The sequence below is a fragment of the Taeniopygia guttata genome, chromosome Z (assembly GCF_048771995.1).
Source record: "Taeniopygia guttata chromosome Z, bTaeGut7.mat, whole genome shotgun sequence".
In the NCBI taxonomy this organism is placed as follows: Eukaryota; Metazoa; Chordata; class Aves; order Passeriformes; family Estrildidae; genus Taeniopygia; species Taeniopygia guttata.
In genome coordinates this window covers 50,291,317-50,311,463 of record NC_133063.1, presented here as the reverse complement: position 1 = coordinate 50,311,463, position 20,147 = coordinate 50,291,317, and the positions used below count along the sequence as shown (strand labels likewise).

The window sequence follows — 20,147 nt, the reverse complement described above, 5'->3', positions numbered from 1 at the left end:
AAAATGAAGGCAGCAGACTGCATGATAAATACCCTGTTCAAAGAGATGTCTTTAGTGAACTCCTGTGCATGTCTCATAGGAAAATGGCCTTCGTCCCCACAGTCTGATGTGCATGTGCTCAGTGAGAGTGTGGGTCCTGAACAGCAGATTCCTGGCCTGCCCCATGTGAGCAGTTTTGCTGCATGTGGGAGACAGGGGGACTGAATGGGATAGATGGGAAACAACCACCTGCTACTGTGTGCAGAACTCACCCTGTTGAAGAATCATACATGTTGCATCTCCTTTTCACACGTTACTGTATACTTCAATTTCTGTCTGTATGTAACTTTATTTTGGTGGATCTCTGAAGTTTTTTTCCTTGTTTAGGGTGACTGCATGGGACATTTTTTTCCCATTATTTTCTTCATAGGGCTTGACTACAGCTTTGATACTGCCAGTATTGTGGGGGGACGAAAACCCTCACATTTTTAAAGTGTTGGCTAGCTGTGTAATCTGGGAGAAAAAAAAAAAACATGTGTCATGTCAATTTCTGTAAATTTTTCACAGCACAATGTCTCCATTCCTGGGCGGAAATCTTCAACTTACACAGCTCAGCTGAATGCATTGCACCCTGACACCAAATACCAGCTCAGGGTGCGCTGCTCGGCTGCTGACCACTTCTGGAGGTGGAGTGACTGGAGCAGGGGAGTGGAGCAGACAACATCAGAAGCCCGTAAGTTCATCTAACTCTTGATGATAAAATGTTGAACTTGTGAAGATATGTATTTTAAAATTAGTAATCTAAAAAAATCTAACTTTTCAATCGACGATGAATTGTCTACTGTGCTACTAGGGAAAAGAACTACCACTCTTATTTTTTTATTTAGCTCCTGCAAGAGGACCAGATATCTGGAGAGAGAGAAGTCCTTCTGGTGAAAGCCTAATAGTCTTCTGGAAGGTAGATAGAACACGTAAAATATTATGTAACGTAATTGTACAAAAAACTACTTACTTACACATTTATAAGTTTAGTGAAGTTTATAGTCAATAAACCAGACTGCTTCCCTTAACTTTTTATAGAACCATCGAGACAAATATTTTTCCCCAAATAAGAATGTTATTAAAATGTTATAATTTAAACATCACTCTGAGAAGCATTTCACATGAAGAATTAAATGTTTTATACATCTCAGTTGAAAATTAATAACTTAGGAATTTATATGTTAATTCTCGAAGTCACACTTGAGTTACATTTTTGCCTTACAATCTTACACAGTCATCAGACTAGATCAGGAGCAGTAAATTCATATTATCCTATGTCATCTTCTGTATATTGAATTTTGGTTTTAATGCACTCTTTGTCTCTTCATAGCCCTTATCCCTTTCTGAAAGCAATGGAAAAATAGTGTCTCACGAAGTGTCCTGCTACCTGCTAGAGACACTACTGGAGCATAAAGTAGTCTTTGAACCCTCAAACAGTACTGAGATAAAACTTGGAAAAAGTGATTGTATGATAAGCGTTGTAGCCAGAAACCATGCAGGTTCATCTCCCCCTTCAAAGATAACAAGCGTGGAACTTCCAAGTGGTGAGTGCTCCCAACTGAGAGTTAAGCATCTTCAAAGCTTGGGGAATATCTAGGAGATTTCCTTTATTGAAAAATAATGCTTTTTCTTTTTCTCGTTTGTGTTTATTTCCTCACACAAATCTGCTGGGGGGGGGGGGAGGCAGGGGGAATGCTGCTTTGCTCTTGGAGTAGTGTCTCACCAATTAATTGTGCTCTTTACATAAAATAAAGATGTGCGGTCTTTACAGCTATTTGTGCTTTTCAAAAGCATTGGTGTGGATCCCCGATATTTGGGGAGCTCAGTGTATTTCTGTGTGTTCGTGTTGAGACACTAAAAAATGTTACATGCCAAAGAGATTCTGAAGTTTTGGAGGCATTGTGTGGCTTTTTAAGGCGAGTATTGTTTGTTCAATGCCTGTGAACTCTGCAGGAGAATATTAATTTGCCTGGTTGGTAAAATGTTGGCATCCTTGTGCTAGGGAGACAGTATTTGAAATGGAGGTAGGGCTTTAGCTTCCCAATTAAAACACTGCTACTCTTGCTGAGGGCTTTGTAAAGGGAAATAGCTGAGCCAGAAAATTATTTTCTGCTCTTAACACTGAGCTTGGAGAGTAGATAATATTGCTGAGCGGTTATTGAGAATCCACGCTTCCCTGCACACCAGACTGTAATCTCCCAAAGCCCAAACCCTTAGCTCCAAATCTGGCTGGTGTTCTGCAGGGACGACAGATTCACACAGCAAAGCCTGTCACCACTTGCTTGCCAGGAGCATTCATGGGTCTGCTTCTCCTTGCTGACCTGGAGAACAGGTGTCATAGCTGGTTTTCTGGCAACTCAGGTTATGCTAAGACATGGACATCTCTCATAGGAAGAAATGTGCTGGCTGGGATTCAGAGTGAAATGAAAAAACAAGTTTGTTTCTCTGTGAAGGAAAACCATGTGAAATACAATGTTTCCTGTGCTTCTCCAGAACAAAAAAATCGAAGAATAGGTCAGGTTGGAAGGGCCCACAGTCCAACCTCCTCACCGAAGCAGTGCCATCCCAGAGCATATGGCACAGGATTGTGTCTAGATGGTGCTTGGGTATCTCCACAACCTCTCTGAGAAATCTGTCCCAGTGCTTGGTCACTGCACAGGAAAGTTCTTCCTCGTGCTCATATGCCTGTATATCAGTTTCTGTCCTGTTGCTCAGCACTACCAAGCAGAGCCTTGTCCCTCCCTGCAGGCTTTGACAGACACTGAGATGATGAGGTCCCCTCTCAGTTGTCTTTTCTCAAGACTGAGCAGACCCAGCTCCCTCAGCCTGTCCTAGTAAGATGTCAATAAGATGCTCCAGTCCCTTACGCATCTTTGTTGCCCTCTGCTGGACCCATGCCAGGAACTCCATGCCCCTGTTGTCCTGAGGAGCCCAGAACTGAGCACAGCACCAATGCTAATACCTGGTAGTATATTCTTAGTCTGCCCATTGGAGGGAAAAGTAACTGTATGGGACAGTTGATTTGAAATGCTTTTATAGCTCTCCTTCAGCAGAGATAGAGTAAGGCTCTGGGAATCAGAGGTCTCTGTAACAGGTTTGTGGTATGGGATAGCTGATGGCAGCTAGAGCTTGGCATTCATTTATAGCTTTCTCTTAGATGTCTGAGGTTCCCTTTGGTGTTACCCAACTTGTTCTCATTAACGATTTGCTCCTGAGTTAGTATAGGAATTGAGTCACTGACTGGAGTCATACAGGATGGCTCATTCAAAGAACTGGATGACACTTCTGCCCTGATATCTTTTCTGGCTGCTTCCTGTACGCAGTCTGTAAGTGATTTTAATGTCAATAAGAGAGCAGAGGGTCTGAAGCTGGAGATCTGCTGAGACACAAACAAAGGATACACTGCCATAATTAGTCACTGTCTCTAAAAAGTGCTCTGTAGAGTGTTGGGGCATGTAATCTGCCTGATCCAGGCTCTCCTATCACCGTAGTGGTCTAGTGCTAGTAGTTATTTGTTCTTCTAGTTTAGGTTGCAGCTATAAATACACCAAAATGAGCAGTACTGCCCATGGTGAATTCCTAGTCATCTAGCTCAGAAAATAAGGTGGAGTGTGATGTATTTAAGTATTTTTTAGACCATATGTGATTACTGTCAGTAAAAAAACTCTTTTCTGTAACTAGAAAAATTAAAGTCTGCTAATTAGAAATATGATCTTATCCAGCATCATAGAAATGTAGTTTCACTGGATGCATAGTAATTTTTCTGGAGAAAGTATCAAAGCCCTTGTGGAGTTGATTTACTTTTATTATTCATGTCTTTTTCTTGCCATGAGCAAGCTACAAAACAATTGTACACTTAACTGTATGCTAAGATTATTTAGAAATAGATAGTCCTTTGACATTTGCAGCACATCTGTGAGAGTAAAGTTTTCATAGCGCTAATTCTTAAAAATTGTCCTTGCCCTTCAGCCTTCCATAGTTTATGGCTTTAATAAAATGAAATAATAGACTCAACAGGGAGCATAAATGAGAACACAGAAAAAGGAAAACTGAAACCCTGAGATTGTTTTTGCAGATCTGTCATGGGGCCACCCCTTTTGTGGTGGCCTTTGGAAGCCATCCCTTAGCTCTGCGGGGTCCCATGTGATGGACAGCCATGGAGGGTAGCTGCAGGAATCAGAAGCTGTTCCCAGATCTGATCACTTCACAAGGGCAGCTAAACCTTTGATAATCAGAAACAAGAAAAATATATTAAGGGCAAAGCTTTTTTTTTTTTTCTTTCTTGTATAATTTACCCTTGGTAGACTGAAGCCTCCATAAAATTCATCAGGGACATGATTATTGCTGTTGATTCTTCATGAAGAATGGTTATCTGTGGTTGGGCGAGTGACAGCAAGACACTTTGAAAGAAACACAAAGCAAACCATTTGATGAAATGACAGCAGGAATTTATAGCTGGAGGCTCGTGCCATATTGGTGTCAGTTCTTATTTGAACCTGGCATCTGCTTTTTCTGCTTGATAAAGTGCTTTTTAAGCCAGTCCTGAGCTGCTGCATTTTTCATCATCATAAGGCTGGCTGAGGGATTTGCTGCAGGCTATGTCTGATTCTGAGCACTTCAGAAAGCTCAGCTGAGTGCACTGCTTCGAATTCACAGTTCACTCTCATGTCTCTCGTTCCTAGAAATGACTGCTGTTTATAAAGCCATTGTGCTGTGGCTGGAAGGCTCTCTTTTATCTTGGGTTACAGATAAGTGTCTGCTCTTTGATGGATTTTTGTGTCATCTTTGTTGCAGACAATATCACAACAGATCAGGCCGTGGCAATGGGGAATGGAATTAATATTTCTTGGGATTCTTACCCCAACATGACATGTGGCTACATAGTAAAATGGTGTCATTCATCTGGGTCTGAACCCTGTAGTGTGGACTGGCAGAAATTTCCTTCAAATACAACAAATGCAGTGATAAAATCTGGTAAGTCAGAATACTTTCTTGTGAGTCTTTCTGTTTGAGATCCTGAGCAGCAAGTGGACAGAGAGTAGCATGAAGCTATATATTGCAGATTGTTTGATTGCTGTGTACTTGTGTAAATAAATGAAGTTCTTCTTGGTACTGTGTTTATTTTAATTTCTTACACAGTCTTGCCAAATCCAAATATCAGTCTTGACTTAACTTTTATCATCCTGTGTTTATTAACAGTTTTGAAATTACCTCTTCTAGCTGTATGCCACAACTTCCTAACTCAGCCTAGTGCATAATGGTTAATCTAGAGTTTGGGATTTTATTTGGATTCTAAGCATAAACAATACTGCTCAGGATGGGAGAGGACTAATCCGTTGTTTTTACATGAGGCAGATTTTTTTAAGTGTGACCTCCATGTGTTGGCTTGCTGTCAACTATTGAAATTTCCTGGAACAGGGCACATTCCAGGTCTCTAGATGCTGGTGGGCAGATCAGGGAAATGAAATTCAGCTGTGGTGGGACTAGTAGCAGCACATTAAAGATGTGGGATTTTTTTCTCTGCTGTCTATAAGGGTATATGTTTGCCTTTTAGAAAAATTTAGTATTATAGTCTCCATTCAAGGAAACAGCTTGGAGCTGTGTACATAGTAAAGTTGAAGGGGAGTGAGACCTGGAAGAGTGGGGGCAATATGTTTTTCTGTCTGTAATTACAACACTGTTGTTTCTGTTTGTGCTAGCTAGAGATTTTTTTAAGCAGACAATACTGTGTCTGTCCAATGATGCACTGCTTTACTCCTGAGCTCTTCACTGGGATGGTTCTTGCAGCATGTGACTCTTTTATGAGTTATCCAGCTGCTAGGGCTGGGCTTAAGCTGGCTAATCCACCTCTGCTCTTAGTCCTGCTAGGAGAATCTCTCAGGCTGGCTGGACCTGAACTCTTGTAAAACCCAGCTGACTTCTGTGTAGTTTCACAGTGGTATCTTGTTCAGAAAAAGTCTTGAAAGTAGTGTACAGCCCTGATTTGAGAAAATCCCAGAAAGTGGAAAAGTATTTACACATTATAGCATCAAATACCTGTGCTTCCACCAAAGACATGGGAAGCATAAATTTGATGACTATCTGTGTTTTTTGAAGTCAGTTCAAGACTGAAGTTCATTGCTAAGTTGTTCCACTGTCGTTTCTTAAAGTTTTCTGCTTATCTTTTGTACTGTTGCTTCAGTAAGACCGGTTATTTCAAAATGCATTTGTATTTCTGAGGAGGCAGGATCTACACGGCTGCTGTGGGAGGAGAGGAAGGGGATTATTTCTGGTAACTTCAATTTGTGTTTCCCCATGGAAAGGGCAGTTTATGCAATTTGAGTAGCTTGTTTTGAATCCTCTCCGTTTAATACTAAACTTTCTCTGGGAGCTAGATTTGGTTACTTCTAAACCACATCTGATGGCATAGCTATTGTAGAAATTACAAGTAGGGATGGTATTTATACCATTATACTTTGTAATTTTTTAATATGTATTTATATATCTATATCACGTGAAATCTTAAAGCATCATTCTTCTGAAGTGAAATATTCTTACAGCAATTTTCTCTTGCAGATCTCTTCAAACCTGGCGTGAGATACAACTTTTCTCTGTATGGCTGCAAATCCATGGGATATCAGTTGTTGAAAAATGTAACTGGGTATATGAAAGAGCTGCGTAAGTGCACTTTTATCATTCAGGATCTCTGCAAAGTGGGCTTAGTCTGTGTCTATTTTTTAGCTCAGTGTTGGCAGAAGACAGAGACCAGAATCCCCACACAGTACTACTGACTGCTGTCTGTTCTCTCTGTATAACTGTAACACATTTCTCCAGCCACTTCCAGTTCCAAGCATACGCAGTAACCCTGTGTTTTCCAGCTTATGTGGTGGCACAGGAGTGTCACAGCAATTCACAGCCTTAATTTGAACCACATGGCTGTGGTCCCTTCTACACAAGAGGAGACAACTTTTTTGATTAATCAAGTCCAGATAAACTTCCAAGCACATTGGTACAGCTCAGCAAATGTAAAAAGTATCCATAACATCTCTGTTTGAAAGCACTTCCTAGATCCAAGCTAGATCCTAGAACACAAACCACTTTGAGAATTGCAATTGTATTCTGTCCCACACCAACCCTGTCTGGGTAACTGGGGTTTGACCCAGTGCTGAGCTTTGCTGGCCTGAAGATGCATTAGTGTCTAAATGTTTTCTGTTCCCAGGTGTCTGGACATGACTGTACCCCTTAACACCACAGCTGTATTGTATTGTATTGTAACTACAGGACCTATTTCACTTTGAACTTTAATGTGTTTTCTGCTAAGATAATTTGCCTAGAAAACTGAACTGCTGACATAATCTGAGTCTTTGGAAATGCTGTTGTTTATTTCATTGCAAAGGTTGAAGGTGAGGTTAAGACAATTTTACCAGAAACTCAATTTTCAGCCATTTGTATTTCTGCAAAAATTCTGAAAGGTTTCCCAGAAGCGTTTTCCACATATGTTATGAGCAGATCGGACAGAAACTTTCCAGGTATAATGACTTTGAGGGACTAAAAATGCATTGAACGTGCAGAAGAAACTTACTAGGAACCGAGAAATGCACAAGAGCATAGATTCATTCTAAAACTTCGGATTTGCCCTTGGACAGATAACCATCAAGAGAAAAATGGATGCATTCTTAAACATGAGTTCAGCCCTGCTGGATCAAAGCCAAATGTCAGGCTAAGTCCTGACATTATACATGGCCATATGCATTATCTGCTGTAACACTTTCAGTAGGCTTCAGGTATTGGAACAAGGACTTGTGTAAACTGCTAAGAGTAGTTCTTTTTAGCTGAGATAGTAGAACTGTGGATTTTTTTTTAGTCTTAAAACGAGCTATGAAGTCCCACAGTTAAAGCTTATTAAAGCTAATATGTATCCTCTGAATGTTTATACAATCTTTTGGGTTTATTGCAGGAAGAAGAGTATTTACATGTATGGGTCTGTAAGAAGGCTGACCAAAGAGAAATTTTTCCTCTAGCACCTCTTAGTAGCTAATACTGCCATATAATTATTAACAATTAGTTCAACATAGCTGTATTTTTGTAGACTCCTGCTAAGTCTTTCACATGTACTTTACAGTGAGGAGTCTCAAGGAAAAAGCTGGAAAATGGTAGCTCCAAAATAAAACTGATTAAATACTTACTTGGTTTCAGCATTTTATTATAAGGTAGTTTCTTACTGGCTTCTTCCCTCATAATTCTCCCTACAGCTCCAAAAACTGCACCAAATTTTATTGTTGAAGAAACTTCTTCAGATTCTATATTGGTAAAATGGGAAGACATTCCTATTGAAGAGTGCCGGGGATTTCTAAAAGGATATCTTCTTTCCTTTGCAAAAGGTGAAAAAGATGCTTTAAAGTCTAGACTTTCAGAATCAGGTAAGATGATTGTGTAGATTGCAACTTCCTTGCTTACATATTTCCTTTTTATTTTTTAATAATTTAATTTCACTTTAATAAGAAAGAATCTTTAATTCAGTTGCATTACTCACTGTTATAATTTGCTCCTGATATGTCACAAAGGCATTTAAAATAATCAGCTTCTTGTGTGATTAGCCCAGTTGTTTTTTAATATAAAGCAAAAGCTGGAGAAAACCCTGTCGCACTGGAGACATAAAGTAATGCAGTGACTATGTGGCAAGGTGTCATGCTGTCCTGTGCTCAGATACCCTGGGTAGATGAGTTGGGGAGGTTACATGGCTATATTTAATAGGGCATATTCTTCCCGTGCCTGTCCTGTCAGGACTGAAGCCTGACTCACATTCATAAGAGGACATGCAGGAGGGTAAGGAAGTGTAGTCAATCTGCAGCAGCAGCACCACACTCCTGTGATGTTTAATGCTGTGTAAGCAAGCAGCATTGCTAGGGTTCTTTATTTCAGTTTTTCTTTGCACGGACTGATCTTCTGGTTTCATCTGCTCACTTCAGGACAGTTCTGCTAAAGCTGAGGTTGTCTTTTTGAATCCTTTCTTATGAAGTTATGCTTTTCTTACTGCTACCAAATAAACAGGGAATCCAGAACTTAAAGTTAACAATATCACTGACCTAACAAAGAAGTCTATGAAAATACTTGATCTTCAAGGCAAAACGAGTTACCAGCTGGAACTACAAGCCTACACTGCTGGTGGGTTGAGCCCTCCAAACAGCCTCTATGTGGTGACAAAGGAGGACTGTAAGTTGATTATCCCTGTTCAGACATATCCCCGTCTTTAGTACAGGGGCTGTACGATGTATATAAAGCTGAGCTTATTTTGTTGGTTTGTGGGTTTTTTTCTGGTCCTGTAGGTGGTTTGGGCCTACAGTCTAGTTTTTCCCTTTATTTAGTTGGTTATTTATAAATACAAAAATAACAGTTCAGAGTGAGGGAAAGATCCTTTCCTATTATAGCTACTTTGTAGTTCATGGTAATGTATGCATAAAAAATAACTTCTAAACTACTACTAAATATAGTGGAGTCTGAGCTTAGTTTTCTCAAACAGCCCTTTGTTTTTGTCAGGTTTCCCATGATGGATATCTGATAATACATGGTGGGAAGAAGGTTATTGTGGAAATAGTTATCAGTTTCAGAGTTGTAAGCAGACGATTCTCTGCTTTGAAATCAATTTTATTGATCCCTTGACAGAAGCAAACACAGAAAGATAATTACAAAAAAAAAAAAAAAAGAGATTGATTTTGGAGAATGAGAGAAAAAAAGTGTTTCCTATGAAGGACTAAACACTGGGGTGCAACTAAAATACAAGGAAAAACAAACTTGAGGCATTTAATATCGATGGAAGAAGGCAATGGAGATCTATTAGAGCTAAAGCCCAGGGACTGGAAGCATTGTAAAACATATAAAAGATAATGCTGTTTATGCAATTAGTTGTTGGCGTAGAAGAGCCATTACCAGAAACTTGGCCAGCTCAGGTAGCATGAAAGTGCAATGCCAGTGTATAGTGAGAACAGGATCACGGTAGCAATGAGTCTTACTCAGCACATGAAGCCTTCTGTAATTAAACAATCAGAGAGGACTATCTGCTGGTTCCCGTAGTTATCACTGAATCTGTGAATTCCAGCAAAGGGGAAGGGTGATGATGTAGGTCACTGCTGGCAGACCACTGCACTAGCTGAGTTTAATGGAATGGTCTTTAACTGGGGGGAATATTAGAAAAGGCATAAAATTTATTGGTAATGTTTTATATACTATCATTGGATATTTACTGTCTTCTCTTCTTCTTATCCCCCAGCTGTAGGATTAATCATTGCAATTCTCATCCCTGTCGCAGTGGTGGTGTTGCTGGGTGTGTTGGCCAGCACCTTCTGCTACCGAAAGAGAGAATGGTAAATGCCTGCTTTGTTGTTCTCATCTTTTCCTGAAGTGTTTGCTTTACTGCTAGGGTTTTCCATGGTTTTAGTTACTCCTTGTTTTCTCTAAATACCCAAAGATGTTAGTGGGCATTGTTAAAAGGTGTGTGACTGTGGAAATCCAGGGCTTCCCTCTGGCTGCCCTGGCAGGTCTGGGACCCTGGCAGGGGTCAGGAACCCCCCTGTACAGAGCCCTGAGAGACACTGTCTGTGATCTCTGTCCATGGAGAGGAGTTTTCAATCTTACAGGATGAATTACAAGCTCTGAGTGTTTGATAAGAGTAATAAGTGTGACACGGGTGCAAAAGTAAAATTTTAGGTTTCTAGATTAGGGTTTCAAAGGGGACAAGATGGAGGAAATTGGCTGTGTCTTGTCCTTTTCCTCCTCCTTCATGCCCTCCATGTTTCACTGTGGTGTTGGCATTTTTCTATTGGTTTAGGCTGGGGACACACTATTCCACATAGATGATAGATATTGGCACATTATTGTAAATATAGCACACGTAGTTTCTGGTATATAATGTTTGTAACATCCCACTGGGGGCAGAGCCCCACACGCTGCCCTGCAGGACAGACCTGCAGCAGGGCAGCAGAACATGTTAGAGATACGCAAGAATAAACAACCTGGAAAACAGCACAGATGAATTGTGGTTTCTTCTTTGGCTACGGGGCAGAAAGACAGAGACTTTCTACAATCTCGGAATCACCAATACCCACAGATTCCGACATGTGACAAAAACACCATGTGGAAGATGAGGAAGAAACTGAGTTGGAGAGACATCAGAGGGAAGAATGCAAAAAGTTTTTGCAGGAGCCCATCTTCCAGTGAACACCGTTTATAAAGTTTCCAAATGGAAATAACACTGCCAATATACTGTAATTTGTGTGCCCTCTACAAACAAAGATAGACATACCATCTTCAACTTTTAGTAAATGTGGCATATTAAATTCCCAACTTAAAAAAATGGTTGCTGTTTTTTCCATTATGCTCACTGAAAGTTCAACACACTAAATCTTTGCACCAGATGTCTTCAGTATTCTGAGTTAAAGGGAGGTGTCCTGAAACTCCTTTTGTGTATTCACAATCTGTTTCAGGCTTTGCTATCTTTATAACAGTTTATTCTTTCCTCTTTAAAGGATTAAAGAAACATTTTATCCAGAAATCCCAAATCCTGAGAACAGTAAGGCACTGCAGTTTCAGAGGAACATCTGTGAGGTAAACCTTATTTTAAATCTAGTATTTTAAGCTTCTGAAAGATAAAACCAGTTAAAGAATTCTTTTGCAAACTGACTCATCTGTTCCAGTTGTAGGGAAAAAAAACTCTGTGGAAGGGGGAAACAAGCCAATTTACTGAGTAACTTTTGTCAGGTGCTATCTAGAGCTTTGTTGTTGTTAATGTAGTTACTTGCAGTGTTTGAACTAGGAAAGGACTGTTGCATTTCTTTTCTTCCAGCTAATGAGAAGTGTCAGTACCTGATAAGAATACAGGAGTAACACACTCGAATTTGTCAAGGTGTTAGAAGAAGCAGAAAGTATGGAGATCAGCCGTATCCCATTGTCCTGGTAGATACATTAGTTGGGAGATGGGCATAATATTTAAACAGCCGTCGGGTATGGCTTATACAAAGACAAGATTTGGAGAGAGTCCTCAAACACTTACTGCAAGATCTCAAGCCTCTTTAATTTGCATAAAGTACTTCTAACATTAACAGGAATGTGAGCCAGAAAATTATAAACACTTTTTTTTCTTTTTTAATGTATTGTACTAATTGCCATGGGATGAGTACAATCCACAAGCCACCGAACTGCTGTAATTTCAGCAACTTGTTGTTTTCAGGTTTTCCAGATCTTTTAGCTTCTCTTTTTTCTCATTTCAGGGGAATAAGACACTTAAAACACTGGAAATGAACCCATGCACCCCCAACAGTGTTGAAGTGGTGGAAACACAATCTACAGCTCCTAAGATTGAAGACACAGAGATTATGTCCCCAGCAGCAGAAACCGCTGTGCCTGAAGATGGTTCTGACTCAGAAATGGAGAACCACGTTGTTGTCTCCTACTGCCCCCCTATCATTGAAGAGGAAATCTCAAATTCCCCTATGGATGAACCTGGGGGGTCATCTCAGGTGGTTTACATTGACATTCAGTCAATGTATCAACCTCAAATTAAACCAGAGGAGGAGCCAGAAACAGGCTTAGTGACTACAGCAGGCTATAAGCCACAAATGCAGCTGCCTATCAGCGCTCTGAAAATAGAGGGTCATTCACCTGTGGAGGAAGAATTGGATAAAACTGCAGGTTACAGACCTCAAGCAAACACAAACACCTGGAACATGGGCACTCCAGACTCTCCTGGATCAGTTGAAAGCAACAATGAAAATGCATCTTTTGGTAGCCCATGTTCAATTAATTCACGACAGTTTCTGCTTCCCCCAAAAGAGGATGAAGACTCTTCTAAACCCATTAACACAGGGTGGTCCTTCACACACTTTTTTCAGAACAAACTGAATGATTAACAGTGAGTCCTCATTGCACGTAAACCTGCCTTCTGAATAAGCTTTTATTCCTGATATTGTAAAGAAAGGAAGAAAAAAAGTGCAAAAGGCATGAATTATTCTTGGAGACAGTCAGCAGAAGTGCTAGTGAGCTGAATGTTACCATGTGTAAGTTAGTCAAAGTGTTAATATTCCATTGTAATAGAGGCTGAGAGGCCAAAATTATAGCAATTTAGTTATTACTCTAGTAAAATATATTGGATGTAAGGGGTTTTGGATTTACAATTTTAAATTATAGTCAAAGAACTATGCCTACCTTCACACAGTGCTCCAAGATAACTGTGGACTCATGCAATTTATAACTTGGAAAGATTGCTTTGCTCTATTGTACTTGTTCTCAACCATGCAGACTCAAATGATGCAGTACCAACAGATTTCCTTACTGAAGGTTTAATTTATAGCAAATCTCAGCCTAAGACATGGAAACAATGTGGTGGGAAACTGTTGAGATCTTTTACCTAGTTATAAACAAAGTGCTATTTTTTTTCTTTTCCTGTATGGAAGGTTATTGTCACTGTTTTACACTTAGAAAGCAATGGCCATTCAAATCTGTTGCTTTTTAACTAGACACTAATTTCTGTACCTACTGTACAATCTTTATTCAATGTTTGACTCAGGGGTACAAACTTGGGGAAAAGAACTGTAACACTGATTGAAACCTCAACAAGAACTGCATAAAGTTTAAAACATCCTTTAAAAAAAAAAACAAAAACTTATAATGCTCTATATTTTTTCTATCTTTTCGTTAGTTAATCTTTCCTAATGTATTGCACTAATACATTTTGTATTTCATAGCTTCTGCTCCAGATCGCCTGCTTTGAAGTGGTACTGTAGTCCATTCACCTTCAGTGTTCAGCAGTCTTTGCACTATGCAGTAATGTAAGCCATGGGGAAATCTGTCTACTTACCTTAGCTGCTGATGCAGTTTGGCACATGAAATTAGAGGTAGTAGGACTAAGTCCTTGAGGAGAAATTGCTTTTTGGATGGTCTTTATTGTATTAGCTTTGTATTACCTGCTGCCTGGCTGATCTTTGATCTTAGGTGTCAACCCAACAGGACCTTCTATAGAAATCCTACCTGGGGGTACAAGGTAGGAATTCTCTAGTGGCAGGGAGAAACCCAGGGAGGTTTTAGTGCCACTAATTCTACCTCTCCTTTACCAGATATGTGATGCAAAGAAAGCTTAAATTATGTACATCTGTGTGCTTAAAGGAGTGTTTAGAACAATCGTCTTTTAAAATGTTTGTTTTCCCATGTGCATCTCTAAATAACTGTAACTGTAACATTTCACTGTGTAAATTTCAGGCTGTGGCATACATGAATTTCACTAGCTTACAGGATAAATGTTTGAGACATTTACCTGTTTCTTGCTGTAAAACAGTGGGGAGGCATCAGATGTTAAAAGACCTTGATCAGAAAGAGTCTCCATGAAGTTCTAACAGGTTTTTTTTAATGTCCATCTCCTTAGCTACTGTGCTTTGTTTGGGGTTTGGATTGTTGTTTGGTTGGTTTTTGGGTTTTTTTAATAAATAAGACATGAGAATGGTTTTCTAAACAAAACAGATAGGAGACTGAATTGGCTCGGCTGCTAGTTGTAAAGGTGTGAGAGTAGACTAGGAGGATGACTTGAAAGACATTTGGTCTCCAAACCACATGATCTGGACATCAAAATAAAACCAAGCATAAGGTTAAACATAATCACAGCAATGCGTGGTTCAGTTTCAGAGGCTGACATGTCTCTGCCATCTCCATAGAACAAAAGTATAGAGATGTTTCAAAACCGACAAAAAGGCAAAGCACTAAAGTGTTAGCATAGGGTAACATACTTCCTGTGTGTGCCTCTCTGAAGAGTGAACTGTGAAGAAGTGAAGGACAGATTAATCTGCAGGTCTGGCAAGAGTGCAAGGTGTCTCTGAAAGAACAGAAAGTGCACATAGGATTCATTTTTTGAGTCTTTGAATTAGCAAGGCTGCAGGTGGAAAGAAAGGCAGTGCAAAGAGCTGACATCCATTTGTGACCAAGGGAAGTGTCATAGCCTATTACTTAGAACATTAAACTAACACATGAAAGGAAGTAGTTAAGCCCTTTGTGATTGATAGCTGGCAGGAGGCTAAATCTTAATAATAACAACTGTTTTTCATAATTGTTATTTTTAAGAGTATTTCTTTTCACTAGTGTAGATTTGGCTTAGTGTGTCCAGCTCCTAAGATGAATTTTAGCCTTTGCTGCTATATGCTTTTAATTGAAAGCAGATGATGTAATGGACAACGTGTATGAGTAGTGGTTAGGGTTTTTTTAATAGAGCGGTTTCTCAGTGCAGAGGAGCAATCAATATTGTATGGTAATCCAACTGAAAAAAAAAGAAAATCTCTGCAGCAGAATAGCTGACCATGAAGAATAACTGGGCTTTTCATATGGCTGTGTATTGCAAGAAACAAAATCAAACTGCAGTTTGAGAGTACTAGCAATTTTTAATTTGGAGACTGGAAATCAGGGCAGATGCAGCGAACACACAGAATTCTCACAGGAAGCAGTTTAGGACCGCTCTCAGTGTTCACATGGTGAATCATTTACACATAAACTTCACATACTCAGGTTTCCCAGTGTGCTGCTCCTCCTATCCAGTAAAGACGACAGCATTTTAAATTGCTTCATTTCTTAGTGATTAGGTAAGGAAAATGCATGTTGTGCCTCAATGTTGATGTTGTAAACTCTCTCTGACCTAAATATTAATCTCTCTTTTTTTCCTTTTTGTTTTTAATTCTTGACTATATACCTGGTATTCTGATTTTCAGGGTGCTGGTCAGAAAGATCTTTTAACAGCAATTGCTTCAGTAAGAAAAGTGGGGCAGATGTGGGAGAGACACAGGCTTATGCAGTATCTGTAGCATCATTCTTGCTTAATGCTGATGAGCCAGTAGGCAGTTGTCATTCCAGCACTTGAAAGCTCAGCTGCTTCACCTCTGTGGTTTCCTTTGAGCCTATTCAATGTTACCTTTCAAATGCCTATCTCAGATCTTCAGCAGTGAATTGAGATGCATAGGAAGAGGTGGTGTGCTAATGTTGTGATCAGCCATCCCTGGATGTGTGGAGCAGTAGGGATGAATGACAAGGACAGTCAGGGAACAGACTTGATTTCTGAGCCAAAGTGCCATGTTAAACCAATGAAGCGTCTTTAGGAATGTCTTTGAACCAAATACTCTTTCAAAGCATGGTGCTCTCTTGTAGCCTGTAAATTCTTTGATAACACAGTTGTAAGCTTCAGAGGGGATCAGATTCTTTGTACTAGTGCCTTCTAGCTTCCTGATGAGCCTCTTCGGACAAGTTTTTTCCTGAAAAATATATTAGGAATCCTAAAGTTTAAAGAGCATTTCCTTACCATACTTTTGTGAAAAATCTCATCCTTTATTGAACGTTTATTTTTAGTTATTTTGGATTTTTTACTTTATTTTTTAGAAGAGTGAAAAGTGCAGTTTAAAAAAAAAATGTAAAAAGAACCAAGCAAAAAACAAAACCCAACAACTTCCAGAAGGGATATGACCAGAAGGGATTGTGTCCCGCCTAACTTCAGTCCTCCAGCATCAGTGTTCGGAGATGTAGGGTATTAATGCCAAGCAGTTGCTCTCTGAAGAAAGTAGTCGGTTCTGCTGCTTTTTATTTTTGAGCCATGCCTGTCATATGTGACAATTTAAGTTTTGCAATGGATTATTGTACTGTTCACTGTACATGTGGAACATCTGTCACATTTGATGTATCATTGTGCACTCTCCTATTTGACACATTCATTATATTTGTTTTTTGACATGCACAAGATCTGGGATCTCAGGCTTGTATTAGATTTTGGGATGGTAGATCTGCATGTGATATACCTCACAGAACTACTAGTTAATATTCAACAAAATAGTAAGCTAATATTACAGGCAGGCAGCGAATTACCTCCCCTGCTATGCAGTGGCTGTATAGGCAGACCTAGCACCCGGTAACTGACATTTGCTATCTTTATTATCTCTAGTTGCTGCTTTCATGGGTAAACCATTTCCAAAGGGAGCCAGTCACTGTGTTGTTTGTCATGGCACAATTGGCAGATGGTGCCATGTTTCTTCATCTTTGGTTTACGTGGGGGACCAGAACTTTACTTTGTTAGGAACGTGGCAGCAGCACACTCCTGCTGACCTCAAGCTTTAGGCTGCTCTGAAGAGGCATTTTCAAGTCACCTTTTTATGTTGTTGATAGGTTCAGCTGGGTAAAGCTTAGTGCTGTAGTGTTTCCTGTGATCATGTCCTCCAGGACACTCAGTTGGACATGAATAGGAGCAAAACTGAAAGCAATTGGGTGCACTGGAGAGAGAAGGTGATAAGACATCACTCTGAAAAGGCAATGATAAATTGTGTGTTCTGTTTTTAAATAAATACTGCTTTGTAAATAGAATACTTGTATCCCTACAAGTAGATAGAAATATAGTAAAATAATTTGACAGATATTAGAAAAATGTAACATTTAGAGTATGAGATTGCTAACAAGGCTCCGTGTACCATAAATCTATGAAGAGCTTCCCATGTAAATAGCATCTTCTGTTCTGCCACAGACTTTGATTAAGACTTCAGTGCAAATGACATTTAATATTTATAACTCTAAGTCCTAATGCTTTATGCACACATGTGCTTGCATCATCATGTGCCTAGGTGCATATGGCAGAGGAAGTCGGTTTGCAATTGCCAAAGTGATATTTTTGGAGTCCTGTACATGACTATGTACCTTCTGAGACAGTTTTGTCTAGAGAAAGCCCCTGCCGTCTTGTGCTCCTCCCAACACACTTTGCAATTGTGGTGCTGTACTTTAAGTGATGCCATGTGTGGATGATGCTCAGAGATGCTGTTGGCAGTATTTGTTGGTTTTTTTCCCTTGTCTTTTCCTTAACCAGCCTGGAAACACAGTCCCAGACCCCAAATGCTAGACAAGGATTCGGAAGTGTTTAAGTGTTTAATTCTCTTATGTTTAAGACTGTCTTAGATATCTCATTTGAAGATGTAAAATAGTTTCTTCTACTACAATTTTCTTTCCCCTCCCCCATTAATATAAGTCTGGATTTTCCCCAGTGTTTCTAGGATAGCCAGTGTTTGTTTCCTTTTTGCATGTTGAACAAACAAACCTCAGATGATATTGGCAGGCTTTCTGTAACTTTATAAGTTGTCCCAGGGTGCATGACAATACTTCTCCCCCACAAAGAGATCTGTTAATTCCTTCTGCTTTTACAACTGAAAAAAAAAAAACCTCCAGAAGAATTCTGCATTTTGGAGGGCAAGGGCTCAGCATCCCCATTCAGGTGAGCTGGTCTAATGGCAGGGTATTTCATGAGAGGATGGGGTTAATCCCTCTCCAGTCTCACCCTCCTCTTGTGACAGCACTGTCCAGGTGACTTTGTGGTGAACCACAGCAGATGAAATTCTTGGTTTTCAATGTGATACCTAACAAAATCTCTAGGACAGTCCCAAATCTGCATTTTGACTGAAAGCAAGCTTCAGTGGAGATTTATGGACAGCTTCCACTAGAAGGCTCAATACCTTTGCAGCTCACTTGGTCTCATGTTGTGCAAAAAGTAGTGAGTAAAACTAATCCAGAAACAAAACAAAAATTGAAATTTTCACTTTTTCATTACTTGGATTAAGAAAAATTTACAAATTAATAGCTCGAGCAGGGCAAAGTAAAATAGAAAGGTCATACCCTTTAGTAGTAATACAATAAAAGAAGACTCCTTGAACATCACTCTGTCAATGTTTTCTAACTGTGGTTCAAGAACAGCTTTGGAAACATTTTACGTTTTGATAGCATGTCAAAAGTTTGTAAAGCTGGGGATAGCAAAAAAGAGAAGACAACTGAATCATATCATATCTGAAATCCTACTTGAAGGTAACAGCAATTTGAACTCCGAGCCTGATGTGGCACACAAAACATCGGAACTGGTGGAATCATACAGGTCACCTGAAAAAACACACAACATTGTACTATAATGCTGTAACTTTAAACATATACTGTGAATAAGTTCAATTTTTTTTTAGCTCTTTTTATACCATATTTTTTACAGCATAAATAATTTGCTTAGAGGTGTTTTTTTATGTTCTGTTTTTATGAAGATTTTAATGGACTTTTGTTAAATACTAGTGAAAATATTGTTTGCCAATTTGACATAGTCATCTATAGAAGTTAATTCTTAGAATAAATCAGTAGATTGAGCTGAAAAAATAGTCTTCATAATGCACTAAATCTAACAAGTCATTCAGCATATTTTTGTTGCTGAATGATACTGAAATTTTCCAGCTTCCAAATCTGCTGTGGAAAAATTACATCTTTCATGATTTTAGCAAAATCATCACAAGGCACTTTAATGAAGCTGTAGCATGCCAAGTAAAATACTGATTCAACAAAGTGTATCACTATGAAAATTTATCAGCTAAGCCGTTAAACAAATGCATGCTTAAAAAAGGAAGCATGGGATCATGTTGGGGATATAATATTTCAGTGTGGCAGTTGACATTTAAGACTAACCTAATACTAAGATACAACTTTGCATACATTTTAAACCTAGTTTGCTTGCTTAATGTAACTCCTGTTGTATTGCTTGAGTGTCTAAAAGTAAGCATGTGTTTAACAATTTTGCCATAGTATTGCCATGAAATTTAATAAATATATTTTCTTACACTCTTACATGTTTTCATTATTATTTGTTTTCTCATCTATTTTTTAATTAAGAGTTAAATTCTGCTCATGTCCCAGTACAAACAGAGTTATTTGAATTTTGTGCCAGAGTAAATAACCACAGAATCTAGCAAGCACAGCCTTGGCTTCCTGATAGATAGAGTAACAGATACTCCCTGAGCGGCTGCTCCTCAGCACAACAGACCCTACCATTTCCAAGGCCCACTGAAGCTCTCCTGCCCTTGCATACAATGCAGTGATAGGAAAAGGTCCAGGTCAGTTACCCATGTCCTCCTTGGCTTGTAGCTCAAACACAGCTGCGGTTTGATATGTGATCGCACTGCACACCTGGGCTGAGGGTGTGCAGGTATCAGCCCCTGCAGACTCTGCATGGGGGACATCCCTGTGCTGGGATGAAGTGGCAAGATGAAGGGGCCCAGGCTTTGCACTGTGGGCTTGGTTTGGGTGGCACAGGACACTGTCTCAGCATGTTTTAGTGGAACTGAGCTAAT

At 39.5% G+C, this 20,147-nt stretch overlaps 1 protein-coding gene across 3 annotated transcripts in view; it reads left to right on the top strand.

The window, feature by feature from the left end:
- LOC100223352 (leukemia inhibitory factor receptor) overlaps nucleotides 1-19,644 on the top strand; it is an 88,898-nt gene extending 69,254 nt beyond the window's left edge. For all 3 annotated transcript variants that reach the window (XM_072922628.1, XM_032744578.3, XM_002195588.7), the window contains exons 11-20: nucleotides 547-712; nucleotides 867-937; nucleotides 1,352-1,565; nucleotides 4,816-4,995; nucleotides 6,577-6,678; nucleotides 8,253-8,420; nucleotides 9,052-9,213; nucleotides 10,268-10,361; nucleotides 11,523-11,601; nucleotides 12,264-19,644. In XM_072922628.1, the coding sequence (XP_072778729.1) occupies nucleotides 547-712; nucleotides 867-937; nucleotides 1,352-1,565; nucleotides 4,816-4,995; nucleotides 6,577-6,678; nucleotides 8,253-8,420; nucleotides 9,052-9,213; nucleotides 10,268-10,361; nucleotides 11,523-11,601; nucleotides 12,264-12,902 (1,875 nt within the window). In that variant the 3' untranslated portion in view covers nucleotides 12,903-19,644. The remainder of the gene's footprint in view (nucleotides 1-546; nucleotides 713-866; nucleotides 938-1,351; nucleotides 1,566-4,815; nucleotides 4,996-6,576; nucleotides 6,679-8,252; nucleotides 8,421-9,051; nucleotides 9,214-10,267; nucleotides 10,362-11,522; nucleotides 11,602-12,263) is intronic.
- The last annotated feature ends 503 nt before the right edge of the window (nucleotides 19,645-20,147 follow it).